This window comes from Miniopterus schreibersii (assembly GCF_964146895.1).
Source record: "Miniopterus schreibersii genome assembly, chromosome: 1".
In the NCBI taxonomy this organism is placed as follows: domain Eukaryota; kingdom Metazoa; phylum Chordata; class Mammalia; order Chiroptera; family Miniopteridae; genus Miniopterus; species Miniopterus schreibersii.
This window is the reverse complement of record NC_138101.1, coordinates 8,466,293-8,493,603: the sequence shown is the minus strand read 5'-3', so window position 1 is coordinate 8,493,603 and position 27,311 is coordinate 8,466,293. Positions and strand designations below refer to the sequence as shown.

Here is a 27,311-nt window from a genome sequence, read left to right as displayed (position 1 = left end):
AGATTCGTGATGATGACCTGACCCATGAGCAGTTGTAAAGCAGGTGGATACCAACTACCTCGAATTGGTGAAAGGCAAAGGTATCTCTTAGAAGTGTATCATTTTCAAAGTTATATATGTATAGGAAACTTGATCCTAGTTTACCATCAAGTAGCATGTTTCCATTCATAGGAGAATTTGAGCTGATGAGTCTTCTTTCTATGTACTTTTAAACCTTTAAAGTCTGTGAGCTGTGAGAACAGTGGCACAATCGCATGTTTCCTCTTCAGCAAATCTGTGCCTCTTACAGACAAGAATACTGTTTGGTTTCTGTAAGTTATCAGTTTTGAATGAAAAATGGTAAACGGATTTACATCTATTAATTTTACTGTATTTTAGCCATTTATTTTTAAGTGTAAAGGGGTGTTTTTTAAATCAGGATATTCCTTACCTTTAATAGTGCAAAAGCACATAGCTTCAACAATGGCTTACATGACTGTGTCTAAAACTTGAATGGTAAGAATACTAAAGATTTGGTGCTTAATTTGTTTTCCCAGCCAGATAAAGCTTTGGTATGGGGGTCCATGTAAGTATATGAGAACATGGCTCCTTCCCTTTGGATAGCCTGGCTATAAGGTAAATGGCATTTAGTTTGTGACATTTTAAGTCCTTGTTTTCCCCTACCACCAACCCAAAATATTTTTAAACAGGGATTTAACAAAAGAAGATTTAGATAAAGAATTTGAAGCACAGAAAAAGACACAGAGCCAACAGAATGGAAACCATCTGTTTTTCACTGTTCTATATCACCACCATTATCTGCCTTTTCTTTCGGCTTAATAAGCATTCTTACTTTGTAACTTTCAGACTCCTTTTATATTTCTTGGTTTTATAAAACACATATATGTATGTAATATAGCAATTTGGTTCTGAAAAGCACAATCTTGACTTTAGGTCCATCTTAGAACATCACTTTAAATAAATGGCCTCTGGTAAATAAAGCACAATTAAAACAGATCCAAAGTTAGGGCATTTCTATTCTGAAAAATAAAGAGAAAAGGCAATTATCAGACGGATAAGAAAAAGTGTTTTGCTGGATGTTGCAGAAGGGGACTGGTTTCATACAGTACATGTTTCAATAGTCAGGCAAGTGCCAATTTCAGAAGATAAGTGAAGTTGACAATGCAGAAATAGTGTCCGCAAATTAGTATATAGAGAACTTCCCGTCACATTCCTTTCCCACTAGTATTTCTTATCCACAGTAAATATTTTATTACGCCAAAAAACACAGAAAGCAAGTCCAGGATTAATATGTACATGTGAACATCTCCCCACCCAGGAAACAGCATCACAAACAAGCAAACTAGGGCTCTCATATGCAAATATTTTAGGAAGAGAAATTACCCATTCAGGTAGCATTATCAAAAATGTTTTTATTGTAAGAAACACAAAACAAAATCAAAATGAGAACTGCTGAACTTGGCTGCTGGGTACTCTGGTTCATTATACTAGTCCTCCCTGGGAGTGGGCTCATTTCTAGCGAGTTTGTGGTACTTCATCTGCCCTTGAGGTGTGGCTCTGTAACTGTGTTCACTTATGTCCGATCTGCCCCACCTAAATCAAGCTTCTCAAAGGCAAACTACTAGCTAGTGACAGTTGCCCACAATGCCGTTTTCTTAAACATGAGAGTTCATATGCATTCTCTGGAAAGCCTAAGAAGCAGGTTCCTGGGCCCACTTTAGATTCTGGTGAAATCACTGTGGCCGATGCAGGTGGTTTGTGGCGCACATTGACAGACATTGTCCTGATGCTCCAGTACAGGCCAACGTCGTGGAATCACACAGCAGAACGTCTTAGAAGACATCAGGCAAAAATTTTTCTAATGTTGACACGAGGGTAAGTTTATTAAAACAAAGAACTAAAAATAATTTTAAAGGGCATTTGAAAAAGGACCCCACCTCCATCATCTCGCCTCCTAATTCATTTCTTCATTGAGAAGTTGCTCCAAGTTACGTTTACTTTTTGCTAGTGCTGCTGTTTTGGCTCTTCTTGGTAATCTCACCTTCATTTCTGATTCTGGCTCTGGAACTTCATGATCACTAAATAGATGTTGAAAATACACCAATTTAAATACAAGCTTTAAAGCCACAGTTTATTTATAAATAAAATGTTTTTTGTTTCTGACTCCCATTCTATCAATGTGTAATTGATATCCTGATTCCACTAAGCTTAAAACTAAACCAAAACACACTGGCTGGCTATCCAGCAAACTGAAATCATGGAAAACCTAGCTCAGTTCTTTTTATATCTATGTGGAACCTGGTGTTATACAGAAGGAAAAAACAAACACAAACTTTTGTAATGAAGGCTGTCATTAAACAGGGACCATAACAACTGCCCAAAAGAGTTTTTTTGGAGAATACAAGAAATGGAAGAAAATCTCCACTTAGGAAATAAATTCCTTAAAACACTCTAAATAGCATGTTTCCCCAAAAGATTTTTAAATTTAGTCAAAATTTAATCATTAAGTTACGGGCTGAAAATATACAGTTTTTCCAGTGAATAAATGAATGCAAGGCAGCAACAACTTTCAGCTTCCAACAGTGGCTGACTGGCAGAAACCAAATATAAACACTATACCACTATATCCAAATTATAGACAGAAGTGTTCTATCATTGTACAAGTCGAGAACCCAAACCTAAATCTCAAGGGTTGCTAATTCAAGATTAGAGGAGTCCTATACACATGACCATGTAATTAGAAGAACTGGAAATAGAAACTGAAAAAGCACATTAAAGCTGATTACCTAGTAGTCAAGGCCATGCCAACCAATAGGAAAAGCAAGCCACAGGAAGTCAAATGCTCTTGATAATGGAATCCAAGACATAGCTATTTACAGTTTTCACTGATTATCTTATTATATATTGAGTTTCTCTGTCACAGAAGCACACTAAAATTTTTTCTATTCAACATACCCTACACACGCATGACATACCTTTCCAAGTCAGTCCCAGAAGTCTGTCGTCTCCTGCTCATCCTGGCTGAAGCTGTCACTTTTCGCCGTCCTTAAAGACAGTTCATTATCAAGATTATCAGTGGCTTATTGTTTTTAATCTATTTGTGGGCTACCTAAATCCTTTATTTTCCCTCTTTAACACATTTCCTCCTAAGTTCCCAGCCACCTAGGATTATCAATTATCAACACCGCAGAGGAAAGGAACTTAAGCAAGATTAAAAATTTACTAATTTCTTCTGTAAGCTCCGATAAAAGGGAAAATATGAAAATTATGTTTTAAGGAGGCAAATTTCAGTTAAACGTAATTAGAAGAGAGCAGCATGTAAAAAACATACTATATAAGGAAATGCCTCTATTATGGCTATAGTACAAAACATGGAGAAGCTAATGAAAATTAAAGTAGAAAGGTAGGTAGGTTAAGCCCATAAACAGGTCCTAAAATATCCAAACATATATAAGCTAATTCAAATATGTGTTCTAAAACATATTACAGTATAAAAATTGTCTTGATACGCTGGGAGTTGCAAAAATTTACAAGGTTAAGACAAAGTTTGGCCTGGGATGCTCCTCATTTATGATAACAATACATAAAAAAGTTTGAACTATCAAAAAAAAAATTAGAGGTGGTGGTCCAATGAGATAGTATCCAACTAAAAGCAATCTTATCAAAACCAGGTGGTTCAGTATGATCATTTGGTTGAAATTTGTAAGCCCTACTTATTCATGTGAGACTTGTATTCCCTCCCCAAAACCTTACGTATTTCCTTTTAAACTTATAATGTAATTATCCCCAAGAAAATATCCAACAATATGGGACTAATTTGGTACACCCAGCAATTAGCACTGAATTAACTGACTGGCTACAAAACAATATTACACCTAGACTCCATTTAGAAAAATATTAAATCTGCATAGAAAAAGGCCTCAAAAAACATTTTTCAAGGATTAAGATAGTGGTTGGTTCAAGGGTGGTATTATAGTGTTCTTTATATTGGTATGCTTGGATGTGTTTGCCAATTTTCTGTAATAAGCATGCACTGCTTTTTTGTAATAAGAAAATAAACAATAAAAAAATCTTGAATTACAGATTTTTTCCCCAAGTGATCCCCTAATAGTCAACATTTAATTATTCCAACAAGTCCCCTATTGTTGGCTATCGCTTGGGAAATAAATTATGTTGGGGAAACATGAAATGGGAAAAGGGAAAATGGAAGCCCAGAAAAATACTAGGCAGATAGATAAAAGGGACAAAGTGCTTAACAATATAAAGGAGAGAACACAAATAACTGATAATATAAAATCATCACCGATCATTTGCTAATAAAAATCAATTTAATCCAAATAATCCTTTGCAATATGATCTGTATCATATTTCAAACAAAAGCACTTGCAGCAACATTGATATAATCTTTTAGATAACAAAGCAAAACCTAATTATCAGCTGAAAGAATTAAAAAAATAAAGAATACCTAAGACATTTATCCCTAAGGAAACAGATAAGGAAACTTGCCCAGTAGTTCATTGGAAAACAAAATTGAAACGTTTTATTACAAAACTAGTCAATCTGTGCACTACCTCTGTCAGTCTTCCGCTGAGTGGATTTTGATGCTCGGGTTGCTTTTACCTTGGGAGGAGTTATATATACTTCTTTATTCTTTTCTATTAAAGGAAATAACAACATTGTCAGTAAAAAATAGCCTCATGGAATATTTTAAATGGTCTAAGTCAATTTTTCATAAAACAGAAATGACCACCATCCAATTATTAGCAGCTACTGAAAATCTATCATAAATCAGTTTTCCAAAAAAGGTGAATACTGGCAAGTAAGCAAACAAAACTCCTGGTCACGTGCTGAGAAATGTACACCAAAAACCTGTAAGAGCAGAACAAACACTTAGCAGTTACAGGCTTCCCCAGGGGGATTAATTAGAAACATTTCCGTTTAATTTCTGAAACCCATCCCATGTTATAGGAGAGAAAAAGCGTCTCAGTGAAAATGAAAAGGACAACCTCCCAGATACTCAGGTTAGTGTGCTCTCACCCTCATTTTCACAAACGGTCGTCATGCCGGCGGCATCCTGCGCTGCTGCAGCTTGGTCACCACCGTCTTTATTTCCTTTTTGTAACTGACTCTTGATTTTCTCCAAAGCTCTCAGACATATCCTATCTTTTACTTGCTATAATAGAAAACATTTTTTAAATACATTTTCTAATCTTTTAAAAAAGCTATATGCTGATATCAAGTTGTTTTAAAACATTCTAGCATTCTATTAAATTTATGAAGGAAATATTTACTTCAAATGAACAAAGTCACAGAATGCTAACGTATAACTTAATACAACAATGTAAACTCTACTTTGATAAAAATATATACATAAATAAGAGTAATTAGAAAGGACTTTACCTCCAGAATCTCATTCAACAGAACCAAGAGATCTTTAGCAAGATTGGTACTGAGTTCTAAAGAACTCAAGGCTTTTGTATAGACACGAATTTCTGGTGAACATGGACACGTTAAGATCTCATTGCAAATTTTTATAGCCAAATTGTCATGAACTGTTAAGGCCTAGAAAATTAAGAGAAAAACGGTTGTAAATAGAAAATGGTATGACAATACAGTCCTACACATCTAACAAACACTTCCAACTAATTATCTTGCCATCATCCCAAATGCACAATGTCTAAAACCAAATTTAACATGTTCCTCCCAAATGAGTTCCCCTTCTTAAGTTCTTGTAGTGGACGCTGTGGTTCAGGGCAGACCGCCCCCTTTTTACACTGAGCCTTTATCTTCCACCTACTATGAGACCAAACATTTTGGAGGCTAAAGGTTCCCAGGTGCAGAGCTGACTCAAGCTGAAGACAGTGGGCCCTGCCCAAGGACGTACCTCCTCCCCAGGAAAGGCCACATTCAGTGACTGGTAGGTACATGGCTATAAAGGCACAGCTTGGTCTCAATTCTGGGTAACTCGAAGGACTACCCCCGTTACGGAACTTCCTGTGGGATCACCTGGGGTGTTCAGGCTTCAGGACAGTCAACTTCTTCCTCCACCCACCTGGTAATCTTGGGAATTCTTGGCCTGAGGATGTAATGCACTTGGTCTTGTCAAGTCTACAAGTAACTCGGCAACGTTGGAGATGTCTACCTCGGCTAGAGGAGAGGATGCAGGGGCATTGGCCAGTGTTCGCAGGGCGGGGAAAAAGGCCTCCTCAAAGCATTCCTGGTTGGTCCTATTGAAACACAATTAGAAAAGTATACTGGCAGAGAAAAAGCAGGATTCTCAAAAATATGTATAAAGTTCACCCCATCAAGACAGTACATTTTCACGTGGGGAGGAACCAAGTAATTCGGGGAGATAAAATCTAGGTAAGACCTTCTCACTCCATCACTTACCACTGAAGAACAAGAACAAACGAACAACACTGTAGGTATGACTCCTGGGGTGTGAATTTACCTCGAAAGCAGATGTTGACGCACTGACATGACTAAATAAATACCTGCTTGCATAAGCAAACATGGGGAAGAACACGCCCAGGCAATGTCGAAGTCGAACGTCGTCTTCCGTCACAGGATTGTACCACAGCAAGATGAGGCGGGAGAGAATCCTGCTGCTGACCAGGAGCCCAGAGAACATCAGCTTGGCCAGTCCTTCTGCAGCTCCTGTCCTGAGTTCAGACACCTAATAAAAACAACTTTCATTAAAGGAAATTTTTTACTTATATTTCCTTTTTAAGCCTTAAAATGTAGCCTCTAAAATATTTTTATATGAACTACCCCCAAATCATTCCTGTTATTATGAATTTGTTAAAGGCAGAACTATCTAATCTCAGTAGCCAAAAGGTGGAAACAGCCCAAACATCTTTCAATGGATTTGAACAGCTAAGCACATGGCAGTATGTATGTAAAATGGAATGGTGTTCTGCTATAAGAAATAAAGTACTGATACAAGCTACAACATGGATGGTCCTCAAAGAAAGCTAAGTGAAAGAAAGCAGACGAAAGCCACATACTGTATATGACTCCACTTATATGACATATCTAGATAGTTAAAGCTGTAGAGACAATGCAGACTAGTGGCTGTCTGGGTCTGGTGGGAGGGAAGACAGCAGCTGCTTACTGGGTACCTTTCCTTTTGGGGTAATGAAAATGTCTTTAACAGTTAGGGGTGGCGCCCACACTACACTGTGAATATGGTGATGCCAATACACTGCTGAATTACAATTGTTAGCTCATGTCACAATTTTTTTACTGAGGTAAAATTGACAATTAAATGTATCTATATGCTAGGAAACACAGTTCAAGAGTTCCTTAAGAAAAAAGATGCAACCCCATACCCTATCTTAGACCTTCCACCAACCCAATGTAAAATTTATTTCTTAAAACTCTTGGGGGAAAAATGTTTTAAGTCACAAATCACAAAGACAGGGGAAAAGATGAAAAAATGATAGCAAGCCCCTCCAGTCATTTCATTCTTGTTTACACTTCAATTCTCAGCACAAGCAATCCAATAGCAAGAAACTAGGTATGCTAGAAGTAAAGGTGGAATTTAATTATGACAATCAAAAGGCAAAATTTTTAAATGTTGGCCAAGTTTAAACTTCAGCCTAAAAACTATAGATATACAGAACATAAAGGTACATGCTGAAAATGACATTTCAGAGTAACAGGGCTGTGATCATTTCCTACCTCACTGTCTAAGAAATCGGAGAGGAGTTTCAGAACATTCTTGGCTGTGCCGGTCACTTCTCCAGCTTCTTCTGACTCTTCCTCCTCATTGGTGTTTATTTCCGCACCTTCGTTTCGAACAGCTTTTGCTTTTTGAGTTGTAAATGGTTCAATCCCAAATGTCATCAGTTGGTCAAAGATTGCCTTTAAAGCACTCATTTTTATTGTCACATCATCAATTTGCAAAACCTAAATTGAAATATCCCCCAACAAAAGTGAATTCACTAAACTTTCAATTGTTATGCTACATAAAATTAACAAGTATCTTATTTTTAGTCCAATTTCATAATAGCATCAAGCCTAATAAAACATTTTTCAAAACCAATTAAAGTTTCCATTTTTTTAGAATTATTTTTATTTATTTGTACCATAACATTTAGCTATATTTCCTTCAGAAAAAGTTCACCTTCAGTCAAAAAAAGTCTGGAACTTTGTGTCCAGCTGAATTATATTATTTGTTCCTTTTATTAAAAAAATAATGTTTAACTATGATTTTCTTATTAGCTCAATTCAGATTTCATTAACAAAAAATTCAGCTTTCAATGAACTGAACAGGACTCCTTTATAAAAGGGGGATTTCTAGAAAGCCTAGCAATTTGTATGAGTCTATCCTGATAAGAAAACTCAATTCCTACAGACCAAATCTCAAAACCATGAAAATATAGAGCTGAATATTTCTATTATAAAGAGATTTACTATCATCTTTAATGCACTTAAGTTTTGGTGAGTGATACATGTACCTCTTTGTTCACTGCAGCATTATTTATGGTGGCCAAGACATGGAAACAACCGAAGTGTCCTTCAATAGACAACTGAATAAAGATGTGGTACATATATACAACAGCATACTACTCAGCCATAAGAAGAGAAGAAATACTGCGATTTGCAACAGCATGGATGGATCTTGAGAATATCATGCTTAAGCGAAATAAGTCACATAGAAAAAATCAGGAATCATATGAATTCACTCATGTGAGATATAAAACTGAAAGCAACAAATGAACAAACAAGAAAAACAAACAAAAACTCACACACACACAACAGTATGGTGGTTACCAGAGGGAAGGAAGGGGAGGGGGGTTGTACAGGGTAAATGGGGTCAAATATATGGTGACAGAACATCTCAGTTCAGGTGGTGGGCACACAATGAAATATTCAGATGATGTATCACAGAATGTACACTTGAAACCTACATAATTTTATTAACCAATGTCACCTCAACTCAATAAATCTAATTTTTTTTAAATTATAAAAGAAAAGTAATGATCAGGGTCAATCTAGTACTTCAACACCCCAAACTTATAGAAAGACAGGAAACTGAAGTAGAGAATTTTCTGTTCTAATTTCTTAGCAAAACCTCTTTGAAAATGTAGGATTTTATTTCCTAGGCACCTAAAAGCCAAGACATTTCACAATACTAAACTAGACTTCCTTTAGAATTACTAGCAGAATCACTGATGCCTACTATACTATATACAATGTTTATTTTTCATTGTGTTTTCTCTTCTAAAATGTAAGCTCCTATCTTATTTTTTTCTAAGCCTAGAATAATGCTGGGCATATAATATGCACTCAATAAATATTTACTGTATGATTAATTTTAAAAATCCTTAACTGACATTTCACTCCTTTTCTACAGAGGTATTTAAATCAGAAAAATCAAAAGATAAAAATTGAGTCTTTAGAAGTCATCCATAATCATTACCTTCAGTAAGGTAGAGTACTAGCATATGGCCAGAGATTCTGAGTATTTTAAGAAAAACAATCAAGATTCTGTCACAAGATAAATCCTACCTGTAAGAGTAATACAAAGTGTTTACTTGCAAAATTCTGATTCTGTAGGCCACAGCATCCCAAGCATAAAACAGCCAGATTTCTTACTACAGGATGAACACTTATTATGCCAGGAAGAATCTAAAATGAATTAGAAAGTATAATTTTTACCAGGACAAGAAATTTACAATAGTATATTAAAAACATGGTCAAAATAATTTGTGTATGATTTTGTATATCTACATTTCCATATTGTCTATTAACTCAAAGAAGTCAATTTTCAGTTGAAAAGTTAAATATTAAATTGCTAAAACAGAAGAATATAGCCAGAGTGAAACAGTCTGATTATGAGGCACCTCCCCTTCCAACTGCTAAAACTTTCTCAATGGCTTCCCAATGCTCATAGGACAAAGATAAAACTCCTTACCATATAAAATTTCTCACTGTGCACTCTTTCCCAGTATCATCTTATATTACTACACTATCCCCTGCTCTGTGCTTATTCAACTGGTCTGACTGTGATGCCCTTCACTCAGTGCCATCCAATAGAAATAGAATGCAGGCCAAGTGTCATTTTTAATTTTCTAATAGCCACACTAAAGTAAAAACAGGTGAAACTAATCTTAGTGTATTTTATTTTAGCCAATAAAGCCCAAATATTATCATAAATCATGTAATCAACATTTAAAAATGAAGATAATTTATAGCCTGTTGTTTGTACTAAGTCTTCAAAACCCAATGTATTTTTATACTTAGAGCACATCTGTTTTGGACTAGTTTTTAATAGCCACATGTGGCTGGTGGTTACTGTATTGGAGAGCAGGTCTAAAACATTCTGCCCTCCTCCTTCATAGTTAATGTCTACTCAAATATCAGACCAAAGCCACCTTCCATGAACACGTCAAACTGCACTATTGTAGAGTCACATATGATCACACACACCTTATTCAGAGCAATTACCAACAGCATAAGCTGCCGCTTTGACTGATGTTTCCCTCACCTGACCAAAGACGCATGAGAACAGTCTATGTGTGTTTTGTAAACCACATATACTCTATCCCCAGTATTTAGTATATAGGGGATGTTCAATAAAAATCTGCTCAATTCATTTATTATTTTTATGTAAAGAATAGTAATTTCATAAAAATATTCTAACTCCTGTATCTAAATATCTTACTCAGTTACATCCCTCTACAGTCTCTTTCAATCTTTACACAGTTTCTAGTTTTTATATAATTAACACCATTATGACCATTCAATTTTGTGTTCTTTCTTCCTTCAACATTGTGTATATTTTCCCACATATATACAGTTTTCATATTTACTACTTCAATTGTATAGTTACATATACCATAATTTACCCATCTCCTGCAATAGGACTAGACATGAAGTATGCCAGTACAACTTTAAAAGCATAAGTTTTCACTGAGGGTATCTGCTTCACTAAAACTAAAAATAAATTCTAATGGTTTAACAGAGCCTAGTTTTAATCAAAAGCTCTAAACTGCTGTAAATAATAACTGCTCTTATTTACTGAATTAAGAAACTCATGACAACCTAGAAATCTAAATTTTAGATCCCATTCATTGACTGTTTTTTACTAATCCCAAGTGAAAACAACTTAGGGAGAATCCTGGAAGAGCTTAAAATACATTCGAAATTTGCTTTCGCTGAGTACACAACTGAAACAGAATGCTCTACAGCTGCACTGTCTGATACTGTAGCCACCACCACATATGACTGCTGAACACTTGAAATGTCTCTAGTATAGACTGAGATGTGCTTTTAGACTTAGTATGAAGAACAGAATTTAAAATATCACAATAGTTTTAATATTAAGTAAGTGATGAAGTTATAATATTTTGGGTATATCAGATTAAAAATATTAAAATTAATTTTACCTGTTTCTTTATTTTTTAAATGTGGCTACTAGAAAATTTAAAGTCACATGTGGTTTGCATTATATTTCTATCACAATGCTGTTCTAGAGTCTTGCAGTGTTTATATCCCTAAATTCAGTAAAATGGAGATTAACTATGAAGGGTTACTTTAGTGAAAAGTCTTTTAAATATATAGTAATTAACTCCTTTCACAGGGTTCATAATGTATCTTTTCATACTCTTACTATTGAGCAAGATTCCAGCACTTAAATATTCCTATTATTTCCTCTTACCATTCAAAGAATGAAAATATTCTGCATTTCTTTCCAGCATAAATTATTTTTTTCAAAATTTTTAAAGGAACAACTATATACCACATCTTTTACATGCATTATCTTAATTTAATCCTCACAGTATGATTGTAGCCACTGTAATTTTTTTTACCATTTATATTTATCAGATATTTAAAATGGCCATCTTTTCATTCTTTTGAACCCCAAGGAACATTTTACTTATAAAATGAGGAAGGAGTGCATGAGAATAAAATTTCAAAGGCCACCAACATACCAAAGAGTCAATGATGCCATTCATAGTTGCACTTATCCCTGCTGAAGTGGAGATCTGTTTTAACAGTTCATAACACAAAATGAGACACTTCTGTAGTGTCTCAGCATCATTCTAAAATGAAACAAAGTATTGAACATTAGTAAGAATATCTTCTGCCCATCCCTTAAACGGTTGCTTTCTCTGGGCTTTGTCTAAGGAATATTGCCTCTGCTGACACACCCTGGGCAATCTTATGCAGTCACACAACTTCATTTACCATCTGTGAGCTAGCCCAGCTATTCTGAGTTTCAGATTCATGTATATAAACTGTTGTCAGACATTTACTCTTATATATAGCTCCACAGATTTCTCAAACTCAAAATGTTGAAAAGAGAACTCATCATTACCCAAATCCTTCCTCCTCCTGTGCTATCTCCATAAGTATCACTGTCATCTACCCAGTTCTCCAAAGCAAAACACTAGCATACATTCTTGACTCACCCTTCTCCGTTACTAATTCCTAAATACTTCCTATATCCACCATCATTATCTTGTTGAGACTGCAACCATGTCAAGCCCACATTACTGTAACAGTCTCCTAACTGGTGTGTGTGCCTGCCTAGGTTTTTACACACTGAAATCCATTTCTGAATAACAATGATCTAAGACATAAATCTCATCCATCCTGCCACTTAAAACCCTTTGGTGGTTGACCATGATCTTTGGGTAGCACAAATTAAATATTGCTTATACAAGACATTACATGGCCTGGCCGTTAATTTTCCCCCAGATTTCTCTTAACTCTCCCCCTCAATTCTCTAGTTATGTAGACCTGAAGTTTTTTTTAACACAACAGACTCTGTAACTTGTGAGCCTTCTCACATGTAGTTCCATCTGCCTGCAACATTCCCTTAATAATTCATTGCGATGAGATAATACAGACTGCACTAAAAGCAGAAAGCTAAAGCCACTTGCCTGGGTTTGAATTCTGCCTCCACCATTTACTACCTGAGTGACTTTGGGCTAACAAGTTACTTGTACTCTATAAAATGAGAACAACAGTACCAACATCATAAGGTAATATATTCATACTTGTGAGTGGATGAAGCAGTACTACCACAGAAAAAGCATCCTGCTTATATTACCATTTTTATTCAAATCATAAGTTAAAGCAATTCTTCCTCTGAGGAAGCCCCCAACACCCAACCAGGATAAACAGGTAAGAGTGGAAAACCCCTGTACTATACGTAAAACCCCTGTACTTCCCTGACCATAGCATTTATTATGCTATGCTGTAATTGTACTAATAGATTTATAACCCTTAAACAGGAAAAGTGAACAAATCGTCAAGCAACTCAAGTTAAACAGATGATATCATGGCAGACTACCTCTGTTAATATTTTTCTAATTCAGACCTGCAGTTTATATCATTTTCAGTTTGCAATATATTTTCACTTTTAATTTTCTCCTCAAATTTAAGAGCCTATAATGATCCACAGACTTTGTCAAACAAAAGAAATAAGCTACCTGCTATGAAAATAAAATTGAGCATCCTCATTGGGAAAGTGGGGTGGTAAGAGTGGGGATGTCTACAGCTAAAGTGCTCAGGGATGTAATATAACTTACAGAACACTTTTGTATAATAAACTCCCCCTATATAGCATTCTCTGTATGAATACACTAATCAGCACTTCCCAAACTATACAATAATAAATGACGTTTACCACAAAGGTAAGATACAAAATGACCTCCCAGATTAACTTAACAGCAAATCATACAGCAACTGAGAGCACTCTATGTTATGTTAAAGTAAGACTCGTTTATCAAATACATCTAAGTTTTGCCCTGGCCGGGTGCCTTAATTGATTGGAGCATCATCCTGTACACCAAAAAGTTGCGGGTTCCATTCCTGGACAGGGCACATACCTAGGCTGCAGATTCAATCCTGGTCGAGGCACTTCCTGGAGGCAACCGATCAATGTTTCTCACATCGATGTTTCTCTCTCTCTAAAATTAATGAAAACATATCCTTGGGTGAGAATTAAAAAAAATAATAATAATACAACTGTGTTTTAAAAAGACTGCTGAAACTTAGCTTTAAATGTTACTAGATATATGTTTACTATTTCATTGAAAATAACAAAGCTACTTAGCTTTTTCTGAAAATAACAGTACAGTCATGTGCCACATAATGGTTGGCCAGTGTATGGGCCAGGAACAGACAAGGAAAGGTGGGGAGAAGGCTGGGGAGGGGAGCCCCTGCCTGGACACACAGGCACACATGCCGCACACACACTCCTGTGCACCAACTCCCTTCCCTTCCTTCCATTTCTCTTTATCTCTTTCCCTCCCAGTCCTGTTTCTCTCTGCTCTCATTCTCACTCTGTTGCTTGCTCTCTCCTCCCCTCACCCTTTTATTATTTCTTCTTTCACGTTTTATCTGTCTCTTTTGATATCTGCCCTCCTTTCTTCATTCCCTTCTCCCCCACCTGAGGTGCACTCTCCCTCAGACGGAACCTCCCTCCACAGCCCTTCCCCTGCCCCCAAAATGTGCAAGCGTGCACACAGTCACACTCACACATACACTTTATCTTGTATACCATATGTTTACTGTACCTTTTCTATGTTTAGATACACAAATACTTACCATTGTGTTACAATTGCCTACAGTATTCAGTACAGTAACATGCTGTACAGGTTTGTAGCCTAGAAGCCATAGGCTATATAGTACAGCCTAGGTGTGTATGTAGTAGGCTTTACCACCTAGGCTTGTGTAAGTGAACCCTATGATATTCCACAATGACAAAAAAGGTGAAGGGATTAGCCAAAGAACATATATGCATAACCCATAGGCACAGACAATAGTGTGGTGATGGCCAGAGGAAATGGGGCAAGGGGCTGGGTGGGAGTGGGCATGGGCAAAGGGGGAAATGGGGACATCGTAATCTTGTCAACAATAAAAATAAAGTTTTAAATAACACACCAAACACCACATTCCTCAGAATTTATCCCCATTATGTGATACATGACTGTAATTGAGCTTTAAAATATATGTGTATACTAGTATGGTTACCACTGAAATTCTTTCCCTAGCAACAGAAAGGTCATTAGTCTTCCACAAATAAGGAAAAGACAAATAAATGGTGCATTTTCCTTTTCTGAACCATTCAAGACAAATAAACACCAACCAGAAGGTGACCGTTTCCTCAGCAAATAAAGCCTTTTTAAAATCCTCACTGGAGGATGTGCTTTTATTGAGAGAGAGGAAAGGAGAAAGAGAGAAAGAGAGAGGAAGACGGAGAGGAAGAGGGAGAGGGGAGAGGGAGAGAGAAACATCGATGTGAGAGTGAAACATCAATTGGTTGCTTCCCCTAAGTGCCCCAACTAGAAATCAAACTCGCGACCTTTGGTGTACAGGAAGACACTCCAACCAACTGAGCCACACTGGCCAGGGCAGAAGACTTTAGATTCCAGTGATTAGCACTAAGGGAGCAAATAAAGCCCCAGTTACAATAATTAATTAAGTCCTTTCAAAGTCCAAAACAGAAAGGAACAGGAGTAGGAAAAATTATTTTTATATTAATTCATGGAACTGTTAAAAATTCCTCCAAAGTGAATATATTCTGGCAGATTTCTGAGTTAAGAAAACAAGGTGTAGTTGAGATAAATACCAGCTGAAATTTAGTATAAAGTATACCTTCTCTACATGGACTTCTTTAATTTCAAGCTGCTCTGTTTCTTTCAACAGGCTTACTCTGGCATCTTCTAATGCTTTTATTTCTTCTTTTAATTCTGATGCTCGATTAAAATCCTGTAAAGTAATGCAATTTTGCAAAGCTTCTTTTGCCTCAATAAGTTTAACTTTTATTTCAGCCATCTAGGAAAGATATAAATTGTGTAAATATCAAACAAAACCTATTAATATGAAAATCTGTAGCAAACTAAAGAGTACACTCTAACATCTAAATGTCCCATAAGTTAATCAGTCAGACATATGCAAAGTTGTCTTCCTAAAACAGAGACCTGCAAATCTTTTAGGCTGACATAATCTGGGAACATTTTAGATACTCTTATAGTTTAATAATCAATCATTTGACCTTGTGAGAACAACCCTGAAAATGTACAGCAAAAGGGAATAAAAGACTTGAAGAACTACATTATATTCAAGTATTTCTTTCATTCAGAAGAGATTTACCTTGAGTTCTTTCTTTCTTGCATCAGCTGGGTCAATTTCAACACCAACAGTAACAATGGGTGCCCGAATCTCTGAGATAATTTCTGTAACCTGGTAAGTAAAGTTATAATTCAGAGTACATGATTTCATATATGTTCTATTTCAGAAAATGACATCAAACTGCTACAAAAAATTCCAATTAGTATCCACAATCTCTTGAAAAATAGAGCAAAATATATAAGTAAAAATGGAATACATTCTATTTGCTAGACAATTTTAGAAAAAAATGACCAAACAATACATTTGACTAAAAACTCTAAGATTATGGGAAGATAAAAGGTACATAGACATTGAAGATAAGTTCTCACATACTGCTTCAGAAACAGAAAAAATGAATACTGTCTAATCTTAGGTACCATGAAACTAAAATTCTCTGCCTAAAATCTTCAACTCCTTCCCTTGTTCAGCTCCATGGGAGCTAAATATAAAAAGCAGAATATTATTTTATTGTTTCTTTGACTATATAATGCATAAATAATGACAGCATAACTAAAGACTTTCCTTTCAGAGCCACTAGAGTTGGCAGATTCAGGAAAAGGCTGCATTCCAAATGAGGATACTTAAGCAGACACTGGATAACCACTAACTGGAAATGTTGCAGAAGGGATTTATGTATAAATCTGTATATATAAGGAGGGGTTGGAAAAGACAACCTGTGAATTAACTTATGATTTTATGAAAAGCAATGATGCAGGTCTGTCTTTTTTAGCTACCCCAGAGGAAATAAAACTTAGCAACAGTAATATTATGTAACATTTATTTCTGTATTTATAAAGCAATTCATGAACATTATTTCATTATTGTTATTCATATTTTGCAGACAAGTAAAAAACCTAAATTAAATAACTTGCTTAAAATCACAAAACCAGAAAGTGTCAGAGGTATGTGTAACTTGAGCCAGCTCTTGAACACTCTAGTGACCAATGCCCAATGTCACCTCTTCCCTAACCTGCTCCATTTCAAATTGATACAACACAATGTAAGTATGCTAAGAGGAGGAGATATTTTCTTAAATGTGTGTGTGTTTGTGAAAGAGAGATCTGGTTTTAAGTTTAAAAATTTGATAGACAAATTAAAACAAAAGGTAAAGACCAAGCAAAAGTACTGAAAAAAAGACAATTCTGTCATTGACCAAAACCTCTTATCTCTATCAACAATGAAGATAATTACTTACAATTTGTGTTCTCTTATTATCATCTGTAATGATGTGGAGCAGTCTCTCAACAAGAAAAGAAATTAGGGACATTGGGGTTGTGGGGAGAGTAAGAATCTCCTGTAAAATAGCCAGCAATCGTTTCCTGCGTTCAAAAAGAACTATTTAATTTAAATATGACAGCAGAAACACATTTTATCTCTAACATTTCACCTCCTCTACAGACTTAAATCACATGTTTCAGTTCTTTTTTATGTTTATCACCATACGTACAAAAGTATATGTAGAGATTTTAGGTCAAAAATTCATGTTCTGCAAAAAAAAGAATTTTTATAAATGACCTTACAATCTCATATAAATCAACATAATGAATGGTAAAATCCCAGAAGTGAATGAAATCTTTTAGAGAGTATTACTAGCCCTCTCTGTCATGAAGACAAATAGATTTTTAAGCATAAACATCCAATTTCATTGATTTATTTTAAATAAATTGAATGACGACCTCATAAAATAAAATAAAAAAATAAGAAAACAATAAATAAAAAGAAAGAATCCTCATGGAAAAAAAGATCGCATATATTTTATGTTTTCATACACACACACACAGAGGAAAATGGAGGAAGGGAAAGAGTATGTTTCCTTTTGTATATTACACATAGAAGAGAAAAGAAAATACTTTTTATAACATGTCAGAGAGCTAGGTTAAATACAGGGGTGGGCAAAGTAGGTTTACCGCTGTGAGTACACAAAACAGTTTACTCTTGCATTTTTACTAATTATTGTATTCTTTTCCACACAAACAACTGTAAACCTGCTTTTGCCCACTCGGTATATTTAATTATATTGTAACAAGACTGTATTTCAATAGAGGATTAAGAGCAAATCAGAACGAGGGTTAGCTCTCAGACATACCTTCCTCCTTCCTCACTGGTATCCAAAGACTTGATAATTAGAATCAATTGCTGACCTATGAACTCTTTTGTCATCAAATGTCCAATGTAGGAAAAATCATTTCTGTGTCCATCATCAACAACTGGAATGCTCTGAATATAACTAAAAGAAGAATTAATAAAAGGTAGAATGTGTTAAGAAACATTAAACAGCTCCCCATTAGGTCAGAAAAGGGTCTTTTTTCAGTTCACATTACTCCAAATATATGGATGTTTATACCAAGTGATACTAATTTGGTTTACAGAGTAAATTCAGTGCTATTGTCATGAACTGTTTTACTAACAAACTTACTGACTTGAATCAAAAGAATTTGAAAAATGTATTTTCATTGAATTCAAATTTCCTATGGGAAATTTTCAAGAGGTACATATTTGTTTCTCTCAAACTGATAACTAATTATTTCAATGTGACTAGTATTCTCTTATTTTTAATTTTCTTATTTTTCTATTACAGTTGATATTCAATATTATTTGATATTTGTTTCAGGTATATGTCACTAGTATTCTCAATTATAAAGTTCTGAATCCCTTCTCCAAAATCCAATTTCATAAAGAATTAGTCTTCATCATTCCTAATTAACCATTATTTTGTTTAAAAGAATGACTTTGGGTGGTGAGCACACAGCAATATACAGATCTTGTAACACAGAAACTCACACCTGAAACCTCTATGTTCATATTAATCATTGCCACCCCAATAAATTTAATTAAAAATTAATTAATTTAATTAAGTAAAACAGTAGTAATAATAGTAATGACACAAGTGATCCATGAATACAATGACCTTTTTAAAAGTCAGGAAAATACAGACAGCTTCATGAATTTGCATTACCCTTGCTTGGGGGCCCACTCAGCTCTGTATTGTTCTTATGTTAGTGCAGGTGCTACTGAACAGAACCGCCAACTACACTTGTAGTTAGTCTCACTATCACTGGCCACATTAGAGCCTTTTACAGCCCTCACCTAGAAAATATCCAGTAGCCCACAGAAGCGCTCTCTTTTGAAAGTGCTTAAACAACTAGGTGCCTTTAGGTTGGAATATGAAAAACAACAATCCAGATTAAAAATGTCATTTTAAGAATGTCAACAAAAATCAATTCCACTTCTGGAAATCAACCCCACAAAATCCCAAACAGACATAAAAATATACAAGGAAGTTTGTGGCTAGTGAAAGGAAGTTTGTAACATCAGTGAAAACTGTAAACATATAAAATGTCCAACAGAGTAATTCAATGATACCACCACACTATGGAATGATATGCTGTTGTTAGGACTGTGATATATTTATATGTACATATAATGTACATAGAACATATAATGGTCTCGGACACCAGTAGTTAAAAAAAAACCAATTATGTATAGTGTGCTATATTTTTTTAAAGTATTTCTGCATTTAGCATACATGTATATAAATGTAGAGAAAAGTTTGAAAGTATACACCCCAAATTGTTTGGTTGTTAACTCCAAGGAAATCAATGAGATTGAGGAATTAGGAGATAAAAGAGGAAATGCCACACTTTTATTCTACATACATCTGTAATGGAATTTTGACAAGAATGAATTAATGTTTTACTGGTATAACTTTAAAGTGAAATAAGTAAAAATTAGAGTAATTCAAATAATTTAAGAAAAAAGTACATTTTGAAAAGATTCTTAAAACAAAAAGCCAAATAGTAACAGTTATAATTAATACTAGAACTGGGAACAAACATCTACCCTGTCCGTTGAAAACTATGGCCCATGCATCAAATAAAGCTGACTGCTTGTTTTTCTATAGCTTGCAAGCTAATATTTTTACATTCTTAAATAGTAGTTTAAAATATGTATGTGAATATATAAACATGTATAAATATATGCATGTGAAAATTATACAAAATTCAAATTTTAGCGTCCATAAAAGTCTTATTGAAAAATAGTCAAACTTTCACTACATCTTGTCCTTGGCTGCTTCTGCACTCACAGCAAACTGAGTCACTACGACTCTCACATATTTACTGTCTGGCACATAGAAAGCTTGCTAACCCATTTCAGAGTAACACATCATCATCACTACATGGAGAAATGTACAGAACACATCTGAAGTTTTCAGGAAATGTCCCTAAACATATTTTTACTTTCTTCAGAAACACTCACTGCGTATACTTATTTATCGTTATCTGTCCCCCACCCCCCAAAAGTGGTTCTGACTTATTCCCAGTCAACCTGTCCCTGAGGGAGGGGGTTGGTGGGGGTCTGACACAGAGAGCAATACAAGTACATTCCAAACCAAAGGAAAACATTTTACCTCAGTAAATACTCTGCATATATCACGGGCTCTGGCAAAATCTGCTCTAAAAATTCTTCACCTTCATCTCCTTTTGACTTCAAATATTCACAGAGGGCACGCCAATACAAAGCATTTTCAGGAGTTAATGTTTCCATTGGAATCAATTTCCTTCATTTAAAGGAGAGAAAACAGAGAAAGCATGATTTTAATATCCAGTTAAAAATTTGAACTGCATAGAAAAATGGGATTAAGAAGCAAGTGATTTATAATCACTCCCCTTTTAAACTGTGAAGTCATTAAGTTATCCACAAAAAAAGAATGAAAATATTTAGACCAAAAAAAAAATCAAATAAGCAAACATACTATAGGGACGCATGTTGTTGGACTTTCCATAGTAGGTTAATGCAAAAATCAAAGTAACAAAATAAAAAATTAAAAATGCAGCTAAAGTAGTCTATGATAAAGTAGTGAGTTCTTACACAAGGGAAAAAATTGACATCCACTAGAACAAAACAAAAAAAAATAAGAGGGATAGATAAAAAGTATTGATACAATCAATCTGAAGTAATGAGGGGAGGGGACTAATATTCATTACAGAAGTTCATCAGTATTACATTTCAAATAATGAATACTTTATATACCTGTTATCGTTATGTTTACAGATTTCTGCCAGTTCATTAAGAGGAGTCACTGAAAATAAGGCATTGAGAACAGAGACTGCCACTTCAGAAGAATTTTCCACATCCAACCGATGAAGTAACTCTAATACATTTCCTTCAGCAAAACGCAGCCAGCCCTGGAGAAGATGCTTCTGCGTTGCTTGTTTGACAGCCTCTGTTAAATCATATGAAACATAGGTGAGCAAGGCTCCCTCTAGCTCCCATTTCCTGTATTTTGTCTGTTTTAATTCATTTACCAGATCAGTGTTAACATGAGGTTGATATTTACAATAAAAATGTAATGAAACTAAGAGACAGAACAAAGCATACTAACAAAAAAATAGAAGTACAACATATTGCAGAAATCACTGATGCTCACTTCCGAATAGAAATGAAGGTCAGAACCAGATACACAACCACTACCACAGCCTTGCATTCCTTCTCCCCTGGGCTCAGCAGGCTTCAGGTCTTAATCTGGACTACATAACACATATTAGTTCACTTGCTGACTGACTTCATCTGTTCCACACGATGCTATCTGCAGTAGTGAATCACACGAACATACACCACTGAACAAACCTATTCTTAATTTTTAAAGGCATCCTAATCATTAATCCTGTGACAATAAATGTTTTCAACCTCAGCAAAATTAAGCCATCTTAGCCTTCTCATACAGATTGGAAATTTAAACTAGATCATTCCTCATCGCCCTGTAAACAGATTCTCTAGTTTTAACAGGAAGAAACAAAAACCAAAAAACAAAGAAAATGATACTAGTATGGCCATTCCTGACTGTTGTTTACAATGCATTGAACTCATTCATATCCAGATATACACAAAGGGGATAGATAGCATGTTTTTAATCCTCACCTGATGATTTTTTAGGAGCCCTGGCTCAGGACCAATCCCACAACCTAAGTATGTGCCCTGACTACATTAGAACAGCAATCAGTTTTGTGTACAGGCCAATGCTCCAACCAACTGAGTCACCAGGCCAGGGCAAGATAGCATTTTAATAAAGGAGAGAGAGTTGAAAAAGATGCCCAGCCAGGCATGGCTCATTGGTTGAGCGTCGACCTAGGATCCAGGCGATTAGGGTTCGATTCCTGGTCAGAACACATGCCTGGGTTGTGGGCTCAATCAATGACTCTCTCATCGTTGATGTTTCTATCTCTCTCTCTCCCTCTCCTTTCCTCTATCTGAAATCAATAAAGATATATTTAAAAAAAAAAAAGAGATCATGCCCTATTTCTGATATAAATTAGCTCTATAGCCTTAAGCTATAGTTTCTCCATCTGTAAAACACAGGAAAATTGAAACTAACTCTGCTCCTTCAAGGTATTAAGATCTTTAACCTTAAGAAATGTTTTCTACATTAATCAGAAAAAATATATGTACCCCGATGGTCACAGCAGCACAGTTTACAATAGCTAAGATCTGGAAACAGCCCAAGTGCCCATCAGTAGACGAGTGGATAAAAAAGCTGTGGGACATTTACACCATGGAATACTATGCAGCTGCAAAGAAGAAGAATCTCGTACCCTTTGGGACAATATGGATGGATCTGGAGAAAATTATGCTAAGTGAAATAAGCCAGGCAGCGAAAGACAAACATCACATGATCTCGCTTATACGTGGAATCTCAAGAACTTAATAAACTAATGAACAGAATAGATTCAATGACATGGAAGCATAGATGAGACGGACGAATGTCAGAGGGATGGAGGAGGGTGGGTGGGTGGAGGGGGAGAGAGTAACCAAAGAATCTATATGCATATATGCACAACCCAAGGACACAGACAATGGTGGGAAGAGGGACTAGGGAGGGGGATGGGACGGGGTGGAATGGGTTATTGGAGAGAAAAAGGGGCATCTGTAATATTCTAAACAAAAATAAAAATTAAAAAAGAAAAAAAAAATGTTTTCTATACAATACACGGAGATGAATTTCTACAGGCTGTGGAAATAGGCTTACCTGACTTAATTTAGGACACCTGTTTCCTAAATCTTAAGTCTGAACTCAAAATCTACTTAAGTTTTATATGAAGATGTCTAACTTACCTGATCTGTCATTAAGACCTTGTTGAAGGAGCATTACTCTCTGAGCAATGGACATTGCTCTCATATGAACCTTTTCACCTAAAACCTTAAAGAGATAATATTAAAAAGATGGTCATTAAACTCAACATCGTTTACACATTTCATAACTAGCAATAACTCCTTCATTTAAGAAAATTACCCTTCAAAAACAAAAAATATCTGGTAACCCATTTAATGCAATAAAATTCTACTTAAAGTACCTATACTCTCTAAGCGTGAAAATCTCAATTAAAGAAATCATTATTATTTGCCAAATATTTTTCAAAAGTATTTCAAGAATATGGTTTTTTGTCTTCTAAGGATATGCCTACACAAAATATTGAACTTATTTACCTGATAAGCCAGCTTTCTGACAGCCTCTTTCACGTCCTTGGTGCGTCCTACAATTTTTGACAAAGTCTTTGCTGATGGTACAATACATGACAGCACTGCCCGCCTAACTTCTGGATTTGAATCATTTTCAATCAAAGTAGCATATGCTAAATATAGAACAGTATATTTTAGTATATTAAAGAAATATTTCTTTAACCATAATCATAAGATAGCACACATTTTGATATTTAATAGTATCTTTAAAGTGATAAAAATATCACTTTCTAGTCTTACATATTTAATTCTAGCTGAAGATTTTCTTCTGCCAACTTCCATTAACAAGGACAGAATGGGAAATTACTCAATGGACTGCGCATGAAAGCTAAAATAAATAGCCGTAAAAATTATGGAAAATTCGTCATTAAGATTATGTCTCTGCTACTCTTCAAGATTTAAAAGAATGTCTAATATAGCAAGCAGTTTACTTTTAAACTGATATGGTTTTATTTAGGGCTCGTTACTATTCTGATTTTTAATGAGTTCTAAAAAGAAATAAGTCATCTAAAGTAGCGAGAGAACTACTCTTCACATAACCTAAGGATTTCTTTGCAGTATAAGGAATTCCAATAAATCAGTAAGATGAACCAACAGAAAAATGGGTAGAACACATTAACAGGCCTCATATAATAGAAGAAATAATATTGGCTGCTAAATACCCAAAAAGATACATAACAATGGCATACATCATACATCCAAATAAGCAAAGAATTTTAAATCTGACAATACCAAACATTAAAAAGAATATGGATCACTAAAGACTTCTATGCACTTTTATTGTGAATATTAACTGGTAAACTTTCTAAAAAACACTTGTATCTAACTAGTAAAGCTGAGTGCACATATATACCCTAGAAAAACTCTAACCTGTCCACTAGAAACCATGTGTAAGTTCATAGAAACAACAGTTTTTCAAAAGCAAAATAACTGAAGACAACTAGAAGGTCCATCAGTATTAGAAATAATAAGCTGTTTTATGTTCATACTACAGAATTCTATAAAATAGTAAATAAACAGATCAACATGGGTGAATGTTAGAATTAAAAATAATGTTGAGAACACAGAAAAATATAGTATAACACACAGAGCATACAAAATTAGAGGCAAAGCTTAACATTATTTAGAGACACACATCTAGTTAATTGTTTAAACAAAAAGACAGGAGAATAAATCCAAAATTCAGGATAATCATTATCTCTGAGAGTGATGTAACTGGGGTGGGGCTATAAGTTAGCTTCCAAAGTTACTAATGATGCTCTATTTTTTAAGTTGGATTGTATCTCCTTGGGTTTGTTTTTTTTAATCATATATATACATATGTATATACCTTCACATATACATAGTTCTAAATAAAAAATTCATCTATTGGTAACTTAAAAGTCAACAAAACTGAAAAAGGATTTTTGTAACTACACATACCATTAGCCACTGGGCATTCATCATCTTTGGGATCCTGAAGTCGTGAAAGAGCCAGAACTGCCTGTAACCTCACATTTGGAATTTTATCTTTCAATCTAATAAGCATGGCTTCATTAATCTTATCAAACAAATCATCATCAATCTGAGCATTTTCTGGCATGTTTCCCAAGAGCTTGTTTATGAGCTGGCACACTCTAAATCTAACTGCATTGCTGTTTGCTTCATGAGACTGAAATGGAAACAATCAAAATTTAGTCACATATCATTAGTAAATAATCACATATCATTGAATTCTGTACATTTAGAATTCAAGAAATTACAACAGTAATTCATTCTTGCAGAAAAACTATGCTACCTTGATTCACATGCATCCTAAAAATACATTATATAAATTCTCAAAATATACAGTCTGAAGTATTTGCTTAATTACAAGAGTATATTCCTCTTTGCAGGAACTCTTCCTTTACTGCTAAAATAGAGAACTCATTTAAAACAAATGTATGGGAGAAGAGCTTTAGAGGGGTCAATAAAAATTTAACGCTGGTGTTATTTTAGAAGTCGACCTGTTACAGGGTATGGGGGAGAAAGGGTGATGGACAGAGACTTGACTTGGGGTGGTGAACACCCACAATACAGAGTACGCAGGATGTGTTGTAGAATTGTGCACCTGAAACCTGTATATTTTTAACCAGTGTCACCCCAATAAAATAAAATTAAAAAGTTATCTTTTAACTTTTCATCTAACAAGAGTTCTAATATTTCCTACAAAAAGCAGACTCGTTCACAGGCATTTTCTCATTGACCAGATATTTCAAGTCTCTAAAAAATACAAACTCCCACGGCCCGTTTCATATAACAAAATTTTCTACGATTACTTCCCCAAAGTGCTGGTTTTCATAATACCTTTAATAGGAAAGTACACAAGTAATTTAAAAGGCCTGTGTCTTCCTCTTCATCATCTTCCACATCTGACTGGTGAAACGAGGTAACAAACTTCGCTGCGAACTCGATCACCCTCTCCACGACGGGCTCGCGTTTATACACCACCATCGCATACTTAAGGTGATGAACGAACTCCTCGTGAAAACTTACTTTATCTTCCGTCTGAAAGACAAAAGAAACCCTTCGCAAGCTGCGCTGATACAACCCTATTTCCCCAGCTTTACCCTACGGCTGCGGAAAGCCTGAGCCGTAACCCAGACACACTGAAGTCACTACTTAGTAAACTCTGAATTACCCAAACCATCAAAAGGGAAATAAATTTGCACGAGTTTCTCTCCAGAGAAATTGACTTCTGCCAGGGAGAAACCTTAATCGTGCATTTTGACAATGAAAGGATTGCTTTTTGCCCCCAATATCCCTAAATCCTCAATATGCCTTGGTACCAGTTTTGTAAAAACTTGCTTCACGAACCCAAGATTAACAGCGGCTTTAATATTTTATACGTAGTCTTAGTGTTGCACAGAAACTTCCTTTTGATATAACTTCCACACCTATTTCATATCTTCAAGGCCTATTACATTGACTTTTTCTTCAACCCCCCCCAATAGTTTATTTTCCCAGAATTCACTGTCCCCTTCTTCTCACGGCTCCGCTCAAAACAAACAGTATTTACATGAACAGGAAGAGCCAGATCCTAACAACTAATTTGCTATTTGGGGATCTGATTCCATTTAGCCGCGGGGAGAGGTTAGCACAGGGTGACTGGCGTCGGCGGTGACCTGAGGGACAACCACCCCTGGGCCACAGCAGTGGGCACCCACCCTGAGGCCCAGCGCCTGCGGCCGGTGGCCTCGGAGCCCGCGTTTCTCTCCCACCTCACCGCCTACGGAGCACAACGGCCCGCGCCGAGGCCGCCGGGGACGGGGGTTCCGCCGGGGACGGGGGTTCCGCCCGGCGACGTCCCGCACGCAGCCACGACCGGAGGCTTTGCAGGAGGTTGGAGGCGCGGTGCGCTGAGTCCGGAGGGTCACGGGAGGGCGAGGGACAGCGGCGGCCAGGGCCCTCGGGGTCGGGCGCGCTTACCGTGCGGTAGGTGCGGCTCAGCGCCACCACCAGCTTCGCCTGGTTCTGGTGCGGCTGCTGCGCCAGCTGGAAGGCCTCCTTAATGGGCAGCAGCCTCTTCTCTGCCCCCATGATGGCGCGACCCGGCGGGGACTCGCCCTGCGGGAGCTCGGCCGCAGCGGGACCGTGGGACCTCAAACCAAATTCCCCGAGTCCACTGCGACTCCCCAGCGCGC

The 27,311-nt window shown here is 36.0% G+C and overlaps 1 protein-coding gene across 5 annotated transcripts; it reads right to left on the bottom strand.

The window, feature by feature from the left end:
- Positions 1-1,392: 1,392 nt before the first annotated feature.
- On the bottom strand, positions 1,393-27,311 carry NCAPG (non-SMC condensin I complex subunit G). 5 transcript variants are annotated; one of them, XM_081119213.1, is made up of 22 exons: positions 27,097-27,305; positions 25,975-26,175; positions 25,072-25,300; positions 23,617-23,762; positions 23,245-23,329; positions 21,166-21,358; positions 20,543-20,692; positions 18,221-18,361; positions 17,330-17,453; positions 16,117-16,206; positions 15,619-15,798; positions 11,943-12,053; positions 9,517-9,636; positions 7,684-7,911; positions 6,495-6,676; positions 6,053-6,227; positions 5,401-5,562; positions 5,038-5,173; positions 4,572-4,655; positions 2,976-3,045; positions 1,938-2,078; positions 1,393-1,831 (listed from the first exon to the last, which is right to left on the bottom strand). In XM_081119213.1, exons 1-21 carry the CDS (start codon positions 27,205-27,207, stop codon positions 1,955-1,957), a joined length of 3,042 nt encoding a protein of 1,013 aa, XP_080975339.1. In that variant the 5' UTR covers positions 27,208-27,305; the 3' UTR covers positions 1,393-1,831; positions 1,938-1,954. The 5 variants fall into 5 exon arrangements, with proteins under 5 accessions (XP_080975339.1, XP_080975338.1, XP_080975337.1 ...); XM_081119212.1 differs by having other exon boundaries at positions 1,760-1,831; positions 4,572-4,658; positions 27,097-27,301; XM_081119211.1 differs by having other exon boundaries at positions 1,790-1,858; positions 4,572-4,658; positions 27,097-27,301.